The 19,654-nt window shown below is 41.2% G+C and overlaps 1 protein-coding gene across 1 annotated transcript in view; it reads left to right on the top strand.

The window, feature by feature from the left end:
- LOC110508770 (receptor-type tyrosine-protein phosphatase N2) overlaps positions 1-19,654 on the top strand; it is a 144,468-nt gene that overhangs the window by 87,025 nt on the left and 37,789 nt on the right. Inside the window, exon 15 of the mRNA XM_021589572.2 lies at positions 15,573-15,785. Coding sequence (XP_021445247.1) covers positions 15,573-15,785 — 213 coding nt within the window. The remainder of the gene's footprint in view (positions 1-15,572; positions 15,786-19,654) is intronic.

Raw genomic sequence — 19,654 nt, 5'->3', positions numbered from 1 at the left:
AGAGAGGGAGCACACGTGACAAATTTAGTTTACTCAACTTGTTCAACAGCCACATTATTCATGATCAGATTCAGCTGAGGTCTAGAACTTAGGGAATGATCCGTACCAAATACAATGCTCTTAGTTTAATAGATGTTCAGGAGTTTAATAGATGTTCAGGACTAGTTACTAGCCACCCATTCCTAAAACCGACAGCAAATCTCTGTTTAGGTTTGCAGTGATTTCTCTAGTTGTGATTGCTGATGCGTATAGGGTTCAATCATCAGCATGCATAGACACACAGACTGTTTAATGTCAATGGCAGGTCATTTGTTAAAAAAATAATGTTAAATAATTGACGACCAAGAGAGCTGCCCTGCGGTACAACACCCTTTACATGTTTAACATTAGATAAGCTTACATTAAAGAAAACCCTATGTGTTCTATGACAGAGGTTGAAAAGCCATAACACATACGTTTTTTCAACAGGTTATGGTCAATGATATCAAAGGCTGCACTGAAATCTAACAATACAGCTCCCACAATATTCTTATTATCAATTTCTTTCAACCAATCATCAGTCATTTGTGTCAGTGCAGTACATGTTGAGTGCCCATTTCTATAAGAATGCTGAAAGTCTCTTGTTAATTTGTTTACAGAGAAATAGTATTGTATCAGGTCAAACACAATTTTTTCTAAAAGTTTGCTAAGAGTCAGCAACAGGCAGACAGCATTGTGTCGAGGCACAAAAATGGGGAAGGGTATCAAAAAATGTCTACAGTATTGAATGTCCCCATGAACAGTGGCCTCTATCATTCTTAAATGGAAGAAGTTTGGAACCACCAAGACTATTCCTAGAGCTGGCCGCCTGACCAAACTGAGCAATCGGGTGAGAAGGGCCTTGGTCTAGCAGGTGACCAAGAATCTGATGGTCACTCTGACAGAGCTCTATAGTTCTTCTGTGGAGATGGGAGAACCTTCCAGAAGGACAACTATCTCTGCAGCACTCCACCAATCAGGCCATTATGGTAGAGTGGCTAGACGGAAGCCACTCCTCAGTAAAAGACACATGACAGCCCACTTGGAGTTTGCCAAATGGTACCTAAAGACTCTCAGACCATGAGAAACAAGATACTCTGATCTGATGAAACCAAAATTGAACTCATTAACCTGAATGCCAAGCGTCACGTCTAGATGAAACCTGGCACCATCCCTAATCTGAAGCATGGTGGTGGCAGCATCATGCTGTGGGGATGTTTTTCAGCGGGAGGGACTGGGAGACTAGGAAAAAATTAACTGAGCAAAGTATAGAGAGATCCTTGATGAAAACCTGCTGCAGAGCTCTCAGGACCTCAGACTGGGGTGAAGGTTCACCTACCAACAGGACCACGACCCTAAGCAAACAGCCAAGACAACGCTTTGGGACAAGTCTCTGAATGTCCTTGAGTGGCCCAGCCAGAGCCCGGATTTGATACTGATCGAACATCTCTGGAGAGACCTGAAAATAGTTGTGCAGTGACGCTCCCCATCCAACCTGACAGAGCTTGAGAGGATCTGCAGAGAAGAATGGGAGAAACTCCCCAAATACAGGTGTGCGAAGCTTGTAGCGTCATACCCAAGAAGACTAGAGGCTGTAATCGCTGCCAAAGGTCTTTCAACAAACTACTGAATAAAGGGACTGAATACTTATGTAAATGTGATATTTCCGTTTTTTTACAAACCTGTTTTTGCTTTGTCATTATGGGGTATTGTGTGTAGATTGATGAGAGAAAAAAAAACATTTGAATCTATTTTAGAATAATGCTGTAACGTTTCAAAATGTGGAAAAAGTCAAGGGGTCTGAATAGTTTCCGATGTTTGTTTGTTTATTGTGTGTCTCTTCTTGGACTTCTATTTAATCTGCATGGCGGAAAGTTCAGTTTTACAGCGTGATTGAAATTGAAAGGCAATTTTCCTGCTTTAGCGGAGACTTCATTCATGCTATGCGCTGGCTATGTCGGCTCAATCGGAAATTACCTTTACATTTCTATCACGGAATCTGTAACGCTTCAGCTTTACAGATTGAATAGAGCCCTTTGATTTAATAATCAACATTACAGCGTTGTCTTGCACAAATTTCTCATGATATTAATTTAATGTAATTGAAATCATAAAAGGTCAAGGTAACATTTGTTCAGTTGTAGGCTTATACTGGTATTGTTGCTCAGTTGTTTTACATATGCATTTAATACATTACTTTAGTAGTAATATTGTTGTTTGTCTTCCTCCTATATCGGCAAATTGAGTTGTTTTTAATCGGAGCATGCAGTGTATGCTGAACAATTAGCTGGAGTTAATTTTCCATTTAGTGTATTACTGGTTTCTGTTATATTCCCTACCTGATCAAACACAATAGGATGTCTACATCTATATTATGATTAGCAATTGGTACTTCCTGTGCCAGACATTTCACCAACATTTCACCAATAACTATAATTTTTTTCCAAAAACAATCTCTGCTGGAGAAGGGAAGACCGAAGCATTGGCAGAGAGAGAGAGAGCTAGAAAGAGCGAGAGAAGAGGTTGTTGGAGACCGAGAATAATAGCGAGAGAGCAATCTCCCATCGGATTGACCTTGGTAGCTTTTATCAACTAATTACTGAATAGATGTAATCATTTTGATGGCAATATAACTATTTACTGCTCACCACCAAACACTACATTTATCCTATCCCAGAGCAACAAAAAAACAAAACGATTTCACTTTTGACAGATTTTTATCAAGTTTATCATTTGGATCACAGTGAAAAGATTTAAATGTTGATGTAGTTTTATCTGTTTCCTCTCAAAGGGCATCTTAACACACCCCTGCAGGATAGAAAGGTCTCTGTGGAGATCAGGCACTTTCACTACCAAGAGAGACATTTCAAATGAGTAACTGATAATTACATATTTTCATTTGAATACGCATAAACAACAAAAGTAGAACAGGCAGGCACCATGAAATGAGCACAAGCCCAAATGTAATGGATGAATACCTGTCGGAGGTATCTGTCTCAAGTGACTGATTGCATATCAATTATAAATGCATAAGGAGAAATTTGATTAGAATGTTTCTTAAATTAAAATAGAAGGTTCAGGAGTTTCCCTCATCACCTCCTCCCTTCTTCCCACAAATCCGTCAGTCAATGAGTAATAAAAGAGAGGCAACATTTATTTGGAATATTATTTGTTTTTCATTTTTGTTTGTAAACATATTTGAATTGCGCATTGCAGAGCTGTGCAAGAGCTGTGCGAGCTACTGTGCCGTAAAATGCAGGATCCTGTGCAATATAGAATGTAGTAGAACTCTTCATTACAAATTCACGTTTACTTACTTAAGGGTACAAAGTCTTCATGTAAAAATAATATCAAGCTCAGAAACGAATCCTGGTTTCTTATCCCAACACCCTGTCCTGACATTCCCCTGTGTTGCTACTTTGTGTGTGTGTGTGCCAACCCATTACCATTGGCCACACTTCCTCAGATTAGCACTAATTAAACTGTGAAATCAGAGCCATTGCCTTAAGTCACTCTGTACACCATGAGACACCATGAGACATGAGCCAGGCTGGCTGGCCAGAGAAAGGGGTGGCAGGGGAGGGGATGGCTCAGGCTCAAGCACCCTGGCCCACTGCCACTCTCCCCTCCCTAACCATCAGAGACATGGGGTAATGTACAGTATGCGTCTCAAATGGCACCCTATTTCATATATAGTGCACTATGCTCGGGTCAAAAGTAGTGCACTATGTAGGGGATAGAGAGCCTTTTGGGAAGCAGACACAAGTTGCTTGCCTGGAGGACATTTTCAGTTGAGAGCGGGTCACATTGGTGTTTGGTGTTTGAGCGGTGGGGTGGGGAGGGTGCTGTGGGGGTGGGGAATATTGTTGTCATGACAATGACATGGGCCTGGTCCAGAGGGGGTGCAGCTAATGATGAATAATTATGCAAGCTTTTAATGTTTTCTTTTTTCTCTCCTTCCCATTGTGGAAAATGTGACCTCACCCCCTTCCTGACTTGTAGTGTTTAAAAAAAAATAACATGACTTTGATAATGGCCACAAAATTGTTGTGAAAAATGTGCCACAATGTTACCCTCTGGCTGTGTAGCAGATTTTGTTACTAGTGCTCTCAGGTCTTCAGTGTTTAAAAGTCACCCAGTTGTCTGTTTTCTTCTTCAACTAATGTGGCTGATTAAACCCCACCAGAGCCACATTAACAACACTGTGAGGGTCGGGTGATGAATACATGTCTGTACCAAGGGGAAGGCCTATCCTATCTCAGTCACAGTACGAGAACGTTAAGTCAATATTGTATTCTCTTTCTTTGTTTCTGTGAGTTGAATTATATTTCAGTTATTGTATTCCATGCTGTATTTCACTGAGACTCTTATATCTTTCCAATAGAATAGAATAACATCATTTTCCCTTAGGTTCTGTATAAAGTATATGACGAACAGCTGTGGAAGACCACCTCCACTGACAACAGCACATCCCCAGCTAGCCACCTGTAACATTATGCCAGTGAAATGCATGCTCTCGGAGAGCAATCCCATTCAGTGGATAAGCGTTGAACATCCTGCTCGCTTAATTTCAAGGTTTCTTCATTCACCCCGGCAGATACACAGGTGGTCAGTCAAAAGACACTTGGGAGAGACGACGTCTCCTCCCAACAATAACTGTTTTCAGAATTCTAATTGTGTTCGTAGCATGCATAGATCTTTTCAACATAGAGCGCCCATGCGCGCTTGCACACACATCTGAGAATGCCTCAGAGTCTCCTGAATGAATTGGCTCTCTTCGTTCCTGGCAGGCTGAGGGGATTGTGATAACAATAAGGTCCCTGACAATTCTAGGCTTTTTTTTTACATCTGGTAGTTCTTTGCTTTATGATGTACTTATGGAGCCAGACCTCAGTCTACTCAGTACCAACCAGTCTACTACTACTCCTCTTCTTCTTATACTGTGTAGTGGAAGAATGTGCTAAGTAACTGTACCTTATCTGAGCTACTCATTTCTTACACTCTCATGCACTAGCAGTTTTTTCTATTAATTAAAATCCTACATTCTGGACACAGTTGATGATTTTATAACCATGGGATAAGGGCTGTGACAGTAAGATGATCATTTGATTATTTATTTGAGAATTCATTGTGAGAAAATAACTAGAATACCTCAGTGGCATATTGAAGGGGTAGAGTATGTTTCCAGATGTAAATTAAAGCCTACCCATTTTAGGACTGATCACACTATTCTGCGACCAACCAAGGACTATGTGACCCGGGATGTGAAATCAAGCACACAGCATGAAATGCTCAATTTGGTGGAAATCCTGCAGACACCTGTCAGACTGCAGACAGAGCCTGAGCCCGGCCAGTCTCTCCGGCACGCACACGCAGGCTGGTTATATGGGCTTGCTTGTCAAAAATGTTCCACCTTGTGAAGTGAGCTTACTCTGGTCAACAGCAATGTACTATATAGGGAATAGGGTGCCATTTGGGACGCAGCCTCTGTGTGGGCTGTCTGGACAGGTACAGCTTGAGCAGCGTGAAGAAGCACCCGGACTGCAGAGAAAATAGCCTTCCTTTGCTTGCTTATTCTCTCTGTGTCCAATCCTTTTCAATATCACTATAAATCCTCTCTGCCCTTATGAGTGCCTCGTCACAGTTGGTTTTTCAGCAGCAAAGAGAGGATGTGGAGGCGAGGTGTTATAGGTGCATAATGGTGTACTGCGGCCTATGTTGAGGGGATACGAAGGTTAACAATGGGCCTGGACAAAAGTAGTGGACTTTTTAGGGAATAGGGTGCCATTTGAGACTCATCCAGGCTTTTGCTTTGCATGTTTGTTTTGTTCAGAATACCAAGAGACTTTGACAGGTGGAGAGATTAGTTTGGTGGGCTGCTACTGAATTTGTGCTCTCAGCTTGGCAAAAGAAGTTGCACTTATTTTTTCCCCATCTCTCATATCAAATGTATTGCCATAGCATCATGGACAAGAGAGGTCAGGGAACTCGCCGCAGTTGGTTTTATATTTGCACCTCATTCGGAGCGGAAGCTATGAATAGTAAATCAATATAAATGAATACGTTCCAAAACAACACGTTTTTTTTAAACTCCAACGATTAATCCACCATAGAGTCTTCTTGCTGTGTCCTGCCTTTTAAGATGCTGCTTAGAGTTAGAAAACCCCTGTGCTAGCCAGCCTATCCTAATGGAGAGTGTTTGCATGCTGCTAAAGGGGAAATGAGATATTGAAGCTGTAGCTGGCTGTGGCATCCATTCTGTTTGTCCGAGTGTGGCCCGGTGCACAGTGAAAGGGCCCTGTTTTGTTCAAGAGCTGAGCCTGTCACCTCCAGCTGTCACACAGGGGAACAATGGACCAACGAACGCAAGAGTGGGGCCTGAATAGAAAGATAAACTGAAGCATCCCACCAAGACTTGTCATCTGCATTAGACAAGATCCCCTTCTCTCCCCTATCTAAGTTTGCTTCCCAAATGGCACCCTGTTCTCTATTGACCCTGGTCAAAAGTAGTGCACTATATAGGGAACAGGATGCCATTCAGGACACATACCTAAACTGAAGCATCCCACCAAGACTTGTCATCTGCATTAGACAAGATCCCCTTCTCTCCCCTATCTAAGTTTGCTTCCCAAATGGCACCCTGTTCTCTATGGACCCTGGTCAAAAGTAGTGCACTATATAGGGAACAGGATGCCATTCAGGACACATACCTTCTTTAACTCTTTCTCTCCCATCCACCGCTCCCCTCGTCCCCCTCCTGGTTTCTCAGACCCAGCAACCCAGCCTTCCTTCCCCCATGTTTGCTGCAGCTGTTGCCCTACATAGGAGCAGTCCTTTCTGGTGCTAATAACTAATTACCAGTATTTGTTGATTGTTTTTTGGGGGGATGTTTGTCCCTGTGTGTACTGTAGCAGACTAAGTCTCTGCTTCCTCTCTCTGCATATTGTGGTCTTTTGAGGGTAGGACATTGTGAGTCACTACTGCAGTTTATGGACATTGCTGACACCTCCAATACCAAACACCAGATACCTAGTTTTGTGTCTCAGCAGCACTGGCATAAGACAGCAAGAATGATGGTTGTCAGATTTTACTTTTTATGATGGCATTTTTGGGGGGAGCAGGTGAATGCTAAAGGATGATTTTCAACCCACAGATGTAAATGAATTCTATGGTTTCACCCCTTTGCTTCCATTAATTTGGTTGTTCCACGAAATGAGTGCCTTTTGTGGTAGTGTAACAAGGTGAAAGAAAACGTTGACATTCTGTCATGAAGAGCACATGTTCAATTGAATGAAAAACATATTTTACGATCTCAAGAGGTTCAATATTTTTTTTTTTATACGATAGTAAGTGCTTACTAAGTGACATAATGTAACAGGGTTGACCGTAACAGGGTTGACGATGTAATCTTAAATCTGCTATAAATCCCCTTTTGACAGAGTGAATGGAAGCTTGTTGTGTGCAACAGGGAGGGGCAATTGAATGCAAGCTTCACAAAAAAATGTGACATTGTAAAAAAAATGTCTAGCCTGTCTATCTATGGGTAACAGGGTTGACATGTTATGGTTGACCCACAGTTTTCTGCCACAAAACACCAGAAAAGTGCTAAAAGAGTAGAACCAGCTCACCTGCTTTTACACTATGATTTGACTATTAGATGTTCAATGTTTCTTTTGAAGGAATAGTTTCACTATATATTTGTTTTACCTTAAAATGAATCACTAGTCACATTAAATAAATAATTTACTTCAGAAATGAATTTGTCAAAGCAACAAAATAACTAGGGCTTCACAAAGATGCGGAAAACTTGGAGAAATGTTGGTTGTTAAGGGGTTTAGAAATCTTCCTGGAAGTCACAGAGTGCACAGAAGGACTTGACACCAAGCTTCATTTGTATTCATATTAAACATCAGATTTATTACATTTTCAATGCGGTCTATATTAAAGGGCACTTCATTTAATATAACAGGCATTTAAAATTCAATATTGGTGCATCATTTATACTTAAAATATCAGAGTGATGCAGAACGTACTATTTTCGTGGAATGACACAATTAGTAATCATGTCCAAGAAGGAAACAAAATAAATAGAAAGAAGTTTGGCTATTCCATCAACTAACCCTAAACAATTTTATAAATGAGAGGCAAGCAATTGCGCAGGGACCATTCATATTCCCGACAAGCTTTTCAACAGCCAGCTCTGAGCTCTACTCAAGCTTTCACTATGTTCACTGCACTGTCCGCAACATGTGGAGGCATCACCATAGCAACCAGTGGATGTGACGTGATGTGTTTCAGACACGGACTCGAGGACCGCTGAATATAAGGAGCCTCTCACTTTCTAGTCTTCCAAAGCGATAGAATCACCCACAGGCTTCTCCTTTCCACTGAAGCAGCTTTCAGCGTGCTGGTACAGTTGAGGCTTCTCTTACTTCAGAGTTTGTCGAGATAAAAAAAATATGTTGGTGTATTACATTTTTCTCCAAGCTTTCACCTCATTTGAGGAGTACGGAGCAGTGCAACCGCTGCCTTTGTCACAGATTAAATGAATGGAAGAGAGAGGCTGTGAACTTTTGAGAGACGAAAGACCAGTCATTCTTGCTGATGTCGCCGCAGCTGCTAGTGTCTGTGCATCCACTGCCGTGTCGCGCGTGCTCTCAGATGGAATAGGGAATAGCTGAAACTCAAGGAATCTCCGTAGCATCTCAACATGGATTTGGGTAAATACTCGCTTCTGATTACGCATTATTGCAACACCACTTGGCTTCACTTCTCTCTATCTCGAGATATATCATGTTCAGCAGGCGTATGTTGTGTAGGGTATTGATTAATCATCATTTTGATTGTGCTTTGAGTTCATATGCTTATCTATTAACGTATTTTGTTTTGTCATGCATAGGCTATAGCTATAGCAGTAGGATACTACTCAATATGGATAATTGCGCAACATGCATTGCGTTTTTGTATTTGATATGATGGCCATGCGTAATCCTCCTGTGGTAATATTGTATATTAATTAACCAAAGGCTGAAATCATAAAATAATATTTTAATTCATGTCTCTCACATTTTCGATCTATTTTGACAACACTTTTATAGCAATCAGAAGTTAGCGCGTGCAGTACCTGGAGTTTACTTTACGCATCACGAAGATTTGATGGCTCACAGTTGCCAGGGGTGGACTCCGTGCATATGTCTGTAGCCTAGACAATCTAGATTATTTTATAAAAAATATTCATAACGTTATATGTATCAGGTATATTTTTGTCTAGTCTATTCAGTATTATCAGGTATTCTGATACATTGAAGTGAGCAGACCTTATTGAATATAGAACACTTATTATGCCTGCAATAGTGGCACTTCATGTTGTAATTTATATGGATAATTTACTTATTTTAATGTTGTGTACATATCATTCATTTGGAGGACCATCGTGAATCACAATATGAGTGCATTATATCAAAGTTAAAAAGCTATGTTTATCAGACAGAGATCCAAAGAACAGAATAAAATAGAAGCAACTTCCAGTAGAGTATGTGTGAAAATTGTGTTACCAATTTATACACTCTTGAATTGTTAAATTGCTCTCCTGAAAAGTGGGCGTGGGTGTGTGTATGTGCGCACACGCCTGTTTGCTGAAAGGTTTTGTAAATGGGGTGAACTTTTCAAAGGCATTGTATTATCCGAGGTTAGGGAGAGATCATTGTTTCCTCACAAGTAGCTGGCTGGGAACAATAGTTAGGCGCCTCTCTCCCCCCTGACCTTTTTTCAATGATTTTGAGTAAGCCAGAGCTGTAGAAATCCATCTGCCTTTTATCTAAGGGAGCCCCCTAATCCGTCATGCCCCCTCACCAAGCCAACCAACATCCCTCAACTCAAGCCCTCTCTCTATGCCTTCTATTTCAAATTTAAGAATTGAAAAACATGTTGGATGGGATTTAGGAGGTCTCTAATTTTGCAAGAGAGAAGAAGAGACCTTTGTCTCAGTATGACTACGTTAAAATGAAGGTGAAAATAAAGAGCCCGTTACTCAAATCCACCTCTGCATTTGTATTGCCCAGGTTTTTCTGCCCATTTAATTCAAAGGTCTTAGTAACTTTATTTGGTATGTTTCGCTGTAGAACAGAATCCTAACAGTTTTCTCTCATCATACTGTAAACCTGTATAACCTATGGATTGTATGAGAAATACACTTGTCTTATATGGTGTCAATTTTGCGGCAAGAATACATCTATTTGAATGAATTTATCTGCATGAATTGAATGGTTTTTAATTAAGTATCCTTTCTCTCTCTTTCTTGAGATTATTGCAGCCTATAGGATATTCTTTCTCTCAGAAGAATCAGTGTTATTTTGGGCAGACTCGCCTACATCTGATATGTGTTGAAATGAAAAGCTTGAACCCAGAGTGTGCAGCATCCATCCTTGACGGCTATGCTAATGTTTTTCTCCAATGCATGCTGAGGAGGAGCTGTGTATGTCAGATGACGTTTGCCTGTGTGATATGGAAATTTGCAAGTACAATCACTTTAGGACAGACGAACAATAGACCTCTCGTCATAAAAGGAACTCCCTTCTCTTTTGCTCTCAGACATTATTTTCAGTTTATTCTATATATATTTTTTGCATTCCATTAAATATGGTTGAAACTAAATATTTGTTTCTTAAAATTGAGGTAGACAAATGTAAGTTAAAAACCCAACAGTAGCCTAAATATTATGTAAAACATTAGATGTCAGACTACAAATGATCTTTATACCAATCACATTTGTTTTCAAGGAAATCTGTGTCAAGTCATGATTTAAAAATATATATATTCATACTGGCACATATATTTTTTGTTAATCTATTTTTGACCAAACATAATTAAGAAATGCAAATGTTTCTGCATTTATTTCCATATATAATTTGATTCAGTCGTACACAGTCCTCTGTGCGTCAAGATGTTGCCATGTCATTTGATTGAAAGTGCTAAGCCTTTGGAGAGAGTTGTAGGAAATGAAGGCCCTGGAGCTGCAGTATTAAAGAGAAGATTCTGTCTGTCCGTCTGTCTGTCTAGCCTGCCTGGTCATCTCTATTCTATGTTGCTTTTGTACTGAATATTCTTTTGGTGTTCAATTTTATTTGTAAATGCATGAAGGGAAAAATGTGTCCTTCAGATAATACATCTCACACACTGTATAGGCATATTTATCTGGAACGTTCTCCCTCTGCAAGCTTTTTGATTTTCAATTATTATTATGTTTTTGCTCTATTCCATAGCATCTGGTTCTGTGGTTCTGCACCACAATCAGAACCTCAGCTCCTCATTTTTCATAGACGTGATTTAAAACGTCCCAACTTCACTGACAACCGCACCCAATGTTGATTAAGCAGAGGAAGTCAGGCTACATTTGTTTGAATCAATAGAAAGAGAGAGGGAGAGAGAGAGAGGCATAAGAAGGCAGCTATGAAGAAGAGAGTAAGTATTAGAAGCTAAAGCATCTGTCCAGTGAGGAATGAGTGAACAGTTACAGATTTTAGACTAAATATGGCCATTACTATCCAAGCAAAATGCCGTCAATCTTTCTCAATGAAATGTAATTTGACAAAACAAAAATACAAATTAAGTCATTTGATCTGTGTAAAAATATATTTTGCACAGATATTTTGCATTGGAATCAAAGCAAGTGTGTCATGCAGTTAAAATGTGTTATTAATGAGAGTGTTTACAATAAAAATTCTGCTCAGTTCATTTTGCAATATTTCTGTTAGCTACATCAGAGCGTTACATTATTTTTTTTCTCCCAGGGACTGAGAGAAGGTCAGTGGGAATAGAATGTTAAGAATCTTTTAGAGTGTAATCTTTAGAAATAATATAGTCTTTTTTGGATTCTACCTCCCAGACTGAGAAATGCTAGTTTTCGTCATAGCACTGAGACAAGAGATAAGAGAGCTTTCCACTGTTTCCTTTTAACACCATCACATTACCATTCAACCAGGCTTTACAGTAGGACTTAATGCTCCCAGGCAAGTTGGACCCCACAAAGCATTGGGCAACTGTTGTCTCCCTTTGTGGGGCTTTCTGTGTCCATTCTTTCAAGGTGCTGAATACAGCCAGCTATGAATGAAATCAGGGGGAACAGATCTACACCGCTCAGTGTAGTGGTGGGGTACCCTGCTTCACAGCCTCACAACACAAGGCATTCCAGAACAATCCTTGTGCAGCGCTCGTTGGCCGCCCCTTCCCTTCCACCCTTCCACCTCCCAGGGGCTTACACGTCTGTGACAGGCAGGCAGGCCCAAGCAGAGCCCATCTCACAGGCCACGTCCCAAATTGCACCCTATTCCCTATATAGTGCACTACTTTTGACCAAAGCCTTGGTCAAAAGTAGTGCTCATATAGGGAATAGGATGTCATTTGGGATGCCATCACAGCCTCTTTCAACACACATTTCCATTAACTGGGATGCAGACTGGTCCGGCCCTAATCCCAATGACCCCTGGCCTGCCACCGACCGACCAGGTTCCACTGGGCCCTTTTCATTTTTTTTTAGACCCACAATATTTGCTTGCCAGGTCTTTATGATGCAGAGATACAGAGCCTTCACTGTAAATGAGGGCCTTGCATTTCTGCAATGTAATACAGGGTAGAACATAGAATGTGGCACGCTGAATACATAGCATTACATTACTATTAGAACAAGATAATGAATAGCCTAGTGAGACATTTATAATTGTGAGAGAGAGGGCGGTTGGAAAATATATATTTATTGTAACACTACAAAGAGGATGTAAAAAAAAAGAAGAAAAAAAATGGGTTAAGGAATTATTCCCATCTTGTAGCAAGCAGCACAGAGTCAAGCCAAGCAACCAAGCCTTTCTCACTATTGATTTCTTTTGAAAATTCTGTAAAAAGGGGGAATTGTAGGTCTGGTAGTTGGGATTGCAATTTGCAGCTCTCGTCTCTTCATTCTTCCCACTGCTCCGTATTGTTGCTAACATCATTTATGCTGTCTCTAATGAGAGATAATTATCAGGCTATTGTTGATTTACTGTGGATGGGACTGTGTCCCAAATAGCACTCTATTCCTTTTCCCAAATGGGACCCTAGAGACCCTGTTCAAACGTAGTACACTATAAAGGAATAGGATGCCATTTGGAATGCATCCCTGTTTGAATGGAGCAGGGCCATTATCCATAGATCACTGGCCTCTGAAATGAATTCCATGTAGCAGTAAGACAGTCTGCTTTTAATGAATAACATAATGAATATCCCTTCTCTAATATGTTTTTCTACATGTAATGCTTTTTCCATATGTAGCCTATTTGGGTGTAGGTTTATATGGTGTTTTAATTTAGCACTCTGTATATTGTTGGGCTTTCTTCCTAGCAATGTATTGTGCCAAATGAAGTAGGCTGTTTCACATCCCAATATTTGCTTTTAGAGGTATTTTTCTTTGCAGTGGATTACGTGCTTGACAGGTTGTAGCTACTCAACTAGTCATTGGCTACGAGTCTCAGGTTCTACTTTCAATGATGTCATAGGAAAAATACAGCAGGGAAACTATTGTGTCCAATGAAGCAAACAGTGGTTGCGTTACTGATTTCAAAATATACTATTTTATTCAATTTGTTCCTAAATAATCTAGATCTTGTTTTTCTATTTGGGGAGTTTACATATTTAGTGCACTAATACGCACAGATGATGGAACAAAAACATGATCAGCTTTTTATCTGCAACTTCGATGTGCATACTTACAGTTGAAGTCGGAAGTTTACATACACCTTAGCCAAACACATTTAAACTCAGTTTTTCACAATTCCTGACATTTAATCCTAGTAAAAATTCCCTGTCTTAGGTCAGTTATGATCACCACTTTATTTTAAGAATGTGAAATGTCAGAATAATAGTAGAGAGAATTATTTAATTCAGCTTTTATTTCTTTCATCACATTCCAAGTGGGTCAGAAGTTTACATACACTCAATTAGTATTTGGTAGCATTGCCTTTAAATTGATTAACTTGGGTCAAACATCTTGGGTAGCCTTCCATAAGCTTCCCACAATAAGTTGGATGAATTTTGGCCCATTCCTCCTGACAGAGCTTGTGTAACTGAGTCAGGTTTGTAGGCCTCCTTGCTCGCACACGCTTTTTCAGTTCTGCCCACAGACGATTGAGGTCAGGGTTTTGTGATGGCCACTCCAATACCTTGACTTTGTTGTCCTTAAGCCATTTGCCACAACTTTGGAAGTATGCTTTGGGTCATTGTCCATTTGGAAGACCCATTTGCAACCAAGCTTTAACTTCCTGACTGATGTCTTGAGATGTCAATATATCCACATAATTTTCTACCCTCATGATGCCATCTATTTTGTGAAGTGCACCAGACCCTCCTGCAGCAAAGCACCCCCACAACATTATGCTGCCACCCCCGTGCTCTATGGTTGGAATGGTGTTCTTCGGCTTGCAAGCCTCCCCCTTTTTCCTCCAAACATAACGATGGTCATTATGGCCAAACAGTTCTATTTTTGTTTCATCAGACCAGAGGACATTTCTCCAAAAAATACGATATTTGTCCCCATGTGCAGTTGCAAATCTTAGTCTGGCTTTTTTATGGTGGTTTTGGAGCAGTGGCTTCTTCCTTGCTGAGCGGCCTTTCAGGTTATGTTGATATAGGACTCGTTTTACTGTGGATATAGATACTTTTGTACCTGCTTCCTCCAGCATCTTCACAATGTCCTTTGCTGTTGTTCTGGGATTGATTTGCACTTTTCGCACCAAAGAACGTTCATCTCTAGGAGACAGAACGCGCCTCCTTCCTGAGCGGTATGACGACTGCATGGTCCCATGGTGTTTATACTTGCGTACTATTGTTTGTACAGATGAACGTGGGACGTTAAGGCGTTTGGAAATTGCTCCTAAGGATGAACCAGACTTGTGGAGGTCTACATTTTCTTTTCTGAGGTCTTGGCTGATTTCTTTTGATTTTCCCATGATGTCAAGCAAAGAGGCACTGAGTTTGAAGGTAGGCCTTGAAATACATCCGCAGGTACACCTCCAATTGACTCAAATTATGTCAATTAGCCTATCAGAAGCTTCTAAAGCCATGACATCATTTTCTGGAATTTTTCCAATCTGTTTAAAGGCACAGTCAACTTAGTGTATGTAAACTTCTGACCCACTGGAATTGTGATACAGTGAATTATAAGTGAAATAATCTGTCTGTAAACAATTGTTGGAAAAAGGACTTGTGTCTTGCACAAAGTAGATGTCCTAACCGACTTGCCCAAACTAGAGTTTGTTAACAAGAAATTTGTGGAGTGGCTGAAAAACAAGTTTTAATGACTCCAACCTAAGTGAATTATAACTTCCGACTTCAACTGTATGTCCAACCAAAACATAAACATTTTTAGATAAAGAAAATGTGTGAGGTCTTAAAACATCCTCTCATCATGTAAAAATGTGTAATCCTCTCTCTCTCCCTCTCTCTCTCACCCTCTCTCTCTCTCCCTCTCTCGCTCTCCCTCTCTCGCTCTCCCTCTATCTTCCACCCCTCTGTCCCCCTCCCTACAGAGAAGCCAGATAAACCAGATCCCTACCAAGTACAGCACGGCCGAGTCCACCAAGTACATGATCCTGACAGTGGTGTCTATCCTGTGTATCGTGGCTGTGCTGCTGGCCTCCGCTGTGGTCTACTGCCTCCGACACCGCTCTCACCACAAGCTCAAGGAGAAGCTCACCAACCTGGGAACAGACACAGGCAGCGATGCTACCTCCACCTATCAGGTAAGAGGATATATGTCAGACGTTAGTTAGTCTTTATTTCAATACCTGCGTCCCAAATGGTACCTTATCCCTATGGGCCCTGGTCAAAAGTAGTGCACTATTTTAGTTAATAGGGGACCAGTTGTGACGGACACAAAAAAATACAGATGACGTGATCTGTTTGGTCTTTTTTTTTTCATTCTGAATCTCAGTGTATGTTAGATTGTTTTGAGTGTGTACACTTGTTAATCTACTTGGATAGTGTAATATATACATTTTATGTGGTGTAATTTATGTCTGTATTTGCCATTTTTCTTACTGTGGAGTAGATTCCATTCTGAGTGTTTGGGAATTGGGAAAATGTAAGATGATATGAACCCAACAGGTTTGCGGGTGGCAGTGTCTATCTGTGCTGGAAATCATTTAAATTCCCCTCTGGCGTAATTATCCAACGGCCTACAAGTCCAATTAATATAATACAATATTAAGTGCCTTTTTAAGCAAAGAGTTAGATTTACATTTCCACCACTGACCATTTCTCCCCTATGTTTTTAAATGAGGGCAGTCCGGTGAGCATTGATTTAAGAATGCCCTTCTCTTTAGTATTTACATTTACTGTAGGTGCTTTTCTCACGTCTTATTTCAATAAATAATACTAGTGTAGGTTATTCAATTTAGTTTCAATCTGCATTTACATTTGAGTCATATAGCAGACACTCTTTTCCAGTGACTAACAGTTAGTGCATTCATCTTATGATAGCTAGGTGGGAAACAACATATCTCAGTCATATTAAGTACATTTTTTTCACAGTAAAGTAGCTATCAGCGAAGTCAGTGCTAGTAGAAAAAAGCCAAGTGCTAGAGTTAGTTCACGATAGGCAAGGGGGGTAGTTCTTTTTGGGGTTTTCTTTCAGTGAGGGGGGATGGGGGTGTGCCGTGGGATTATTTAAGATACTCATTGAAGAGGTGGGGTTTCTACTTTGAAATGTATATGTTTGACTGTGACATTATAGGATGTATTTCATATTAACCAACAAGGTGGCTGGATAGTTTTATTAGTCTTAAATCATTTTCATGATCCACTTACTGCTGGGCTCCTGCACATTTCCACTTAATTGATGTTTACTGTGCCTTTACACAATTCCAGTAGGAGTCAGTGGCTTTTCCTAATGCATTTACCACCTTGGCCATGCAACTAAAACGCAAATATTTTAAGTGTGTGTGTGTGTCTGTGTGTGTGTGTGTGTGTGTGTGTGTGGCCCAGTAGCAGGGGACTCTTTAGACCTACATGCAATTAAAGCAGAGGGGTAGCAGCGGGCAGCCTGACACACACACACACACACAGCCTTGCTGCATGCTAATGACCCAGGCCCTGGGTGCGTCTGTCTGAGGCCATGCTCACACACACTCATACACATCTATATACCCCCACACACAATGCTCCCGTTGCGTTAGTGTCCAACCAGATTTCTGTTTATCACAGAATCCTCTGAGCCTTAGCTAGGTCTCCAAGTTGTCAGGCATATTTTCCTGTGTTATGAAAGTATGATGTTGACACTGAGAGAGAAAAGCTTGATTGACAGGCTGCCTGTCGTACCTGAGTGCTTGCTGTTGGCTTTCATCTTGGGGGATATTGTGGATGATACCTCTCTGTCAGTCTCCTTCTCCCTTGATAGCCAAGCGAGACATGGGAACTGCCTGTCATACTGTTGAAGAGTCTACTGAGGCTTATGTTATGTTCTGGCCTTCCTCCTCTGTCCTCCTCCCTCACCCTCCCCTCTCTCTGCTCACCCGAAAACCCACCCACCCACTCTCTCTGCCCAGCCTCTCCCTCTCTCTATTCTTTCTCTCTCTCTCTCTCTCTCTCTCTCTCTATTCTCTCTCTCTTTCTCTCTCTCTTTCTCTCTCTCTCTTTCTCTCTCTCTTTCTCTCTCTCTCTCTCTCTCTCTCTCTCTCTCTCGCTCTCTCTCTCTCTCTCTCTCCCTCTCTCTCTCTCTCTCTCTCTCTTTTTCTGTCTCTCCACCACATTGTGCCAGAGGGTTTGTTTGTTTGATTATTTGTTTTAGCATGAGGGCAAAGCGGTGAGAATGTCCCCTACATTTGTTGGAGGGCGTGCAAACCCTGTGCTGTTGTAGCGTTGCTACCCTCTGCCACCCTCCCTATTAGCACTCTATTATAGATGGCCTACATCCCAAATGGCACCCTATTCCCTATATAATGCACACATTTGGGCCATAGCCCATTGGAATAGCGTTCCATTTGAGATGCAGCTATGGACTGGTGTTGGAGGCTCGCCCACACTGGCCACTCTTCACAGACGCTCCCAATGCCCAGGGTGATGTATGGGTGCCTCACAAATGGTACCATAATCCCTATTTTGTGCACTGCTTTTGACCAGAGCTCTATGGGAATAGGGTGCCATTTGGGAGTCACATGACTTATAGGCCTCTTGTGTCTTTGTCCATTTTTTTAATGTTATTATTTTATGTCAGGCCAGACTTTGTTTTGTGAGATAGCTAGTGCTTTCTGTATCGTCTGAACCAAACCAATTGGAATACATTTCCATCATGAAACATTTTTCTTCATTTCTACCATGTACACTTAAACAAAAACATCTGTGTTCCATTACATATTTGTGTGTGAGAAATATAACATAACACAACCATAGCTTGTTTTCAAACATCATTTGGAAGCATGAAACATGAAACATCTTCTGTCTCTGGCTCACACTGGAGAACAGATGTATCTTTTGACGCAGGGTTTTTGTTTTCAACATTCCTCCACATCCTACAATACAACATGGTGATCAACCATATACAGTATAACAGACTGACACCAGGGTTGCGTGTTAAATGGCACCCTATTCCCTACATATTCCCCCTTGGGCGCTGGTCAAAAGCAGTGCACTAGAAAAGGAATATGGTGCCATTTGGAATGCAGAGGCATAAATTCCTGATTAAGTGTATAGATGAAAATCAATATCCCATAAATTAGGATACATCTGAACTGCATCTCAAATGGCACTCTATTCCATATATAGTGCACTACTTTTGACCAGGTTTTGATCAAAAGTAATGCACTATATAGGGAATATGGTACTATTTGGGACGCTGTTCATTTCTCCATTGCCTGGGCAGTGCCATACTGAAGCTGTAAATAATGTGTTATTCAATGTGAACCTGACCTTGGTGGAACGTTTAAAAAAATGTTCTCCTTGCCTGGTTCATTTGGGCTTTTTGCAGGCAGCTAATTGAATATCTCAGGAGAGGCCATTTTCATATGGGGATTTTTTTATTAGGACTTTTAACTGGTACAAAGTTTAGCATGTAGAGTTGTTCTAATGTGAATGTTAGAGCCTGCAGTAACGCTGTGGCTGTCTGGCTGTAATGGGGTTGTAGCAGGGGGATGGGGGAGAGGCAGGCCCTCCCTGGTGGCTGCGGGGACAGATAAGCGAGCTGGCTGGCAGACAGACAGACAGGCAGGAAGATAGATGGTCAAGCAAGCAGATAGACGGTCACGCAGACAGACAGACAGGCAGGCAGGCCGATAGACGGTTACGCAGGCAGATATACGGTCACGCAGGCAGACGGACAGACAGACAGGCAGGCAGATAGACGGTCAGTCAGGCTGGCAGGCAGATAGACGGTCACGCAGGCAGACGGACAGACAGGTAGGCAGGCAGATAGATGGTCACGCAGACAGACGGACGGACGGGCGGGCAGGCAGGCAGGCAGACGGAGAGATTTTTGTTGAATTTAGTGGTTATAAGCTACTAGACTTCTAGCATGTTAATATAAACATGACTAGCTGGATTCCTGTATTTTTCTATAACGTTGCAGATATTGTGTGTGCTTACTCTGAAGCAGAGTGTAAGCACACATTATATCCTT

This window comes from Oncorhynchus mykiss, chromosome 28 (assembly GCF_013265735.2).
Source record: "Oncorhynchus mykiss isolate Arlee chromosome 28, USDA_OmykA_1.1, whole genome shotgun sequence".
Taxonomy (NCBI): domain Eukaryota; kingdom Metazoa; phylum Chordata; class Actinopteri; order Salmoniformes; family Salmonidae; genus Oncorhynchus; species Oncorhynchus mykiss.
Note: the sequence above shows the minus strand (reverse complement) of the source record. Positions and strands in the feature narration are given on the sequence as shown.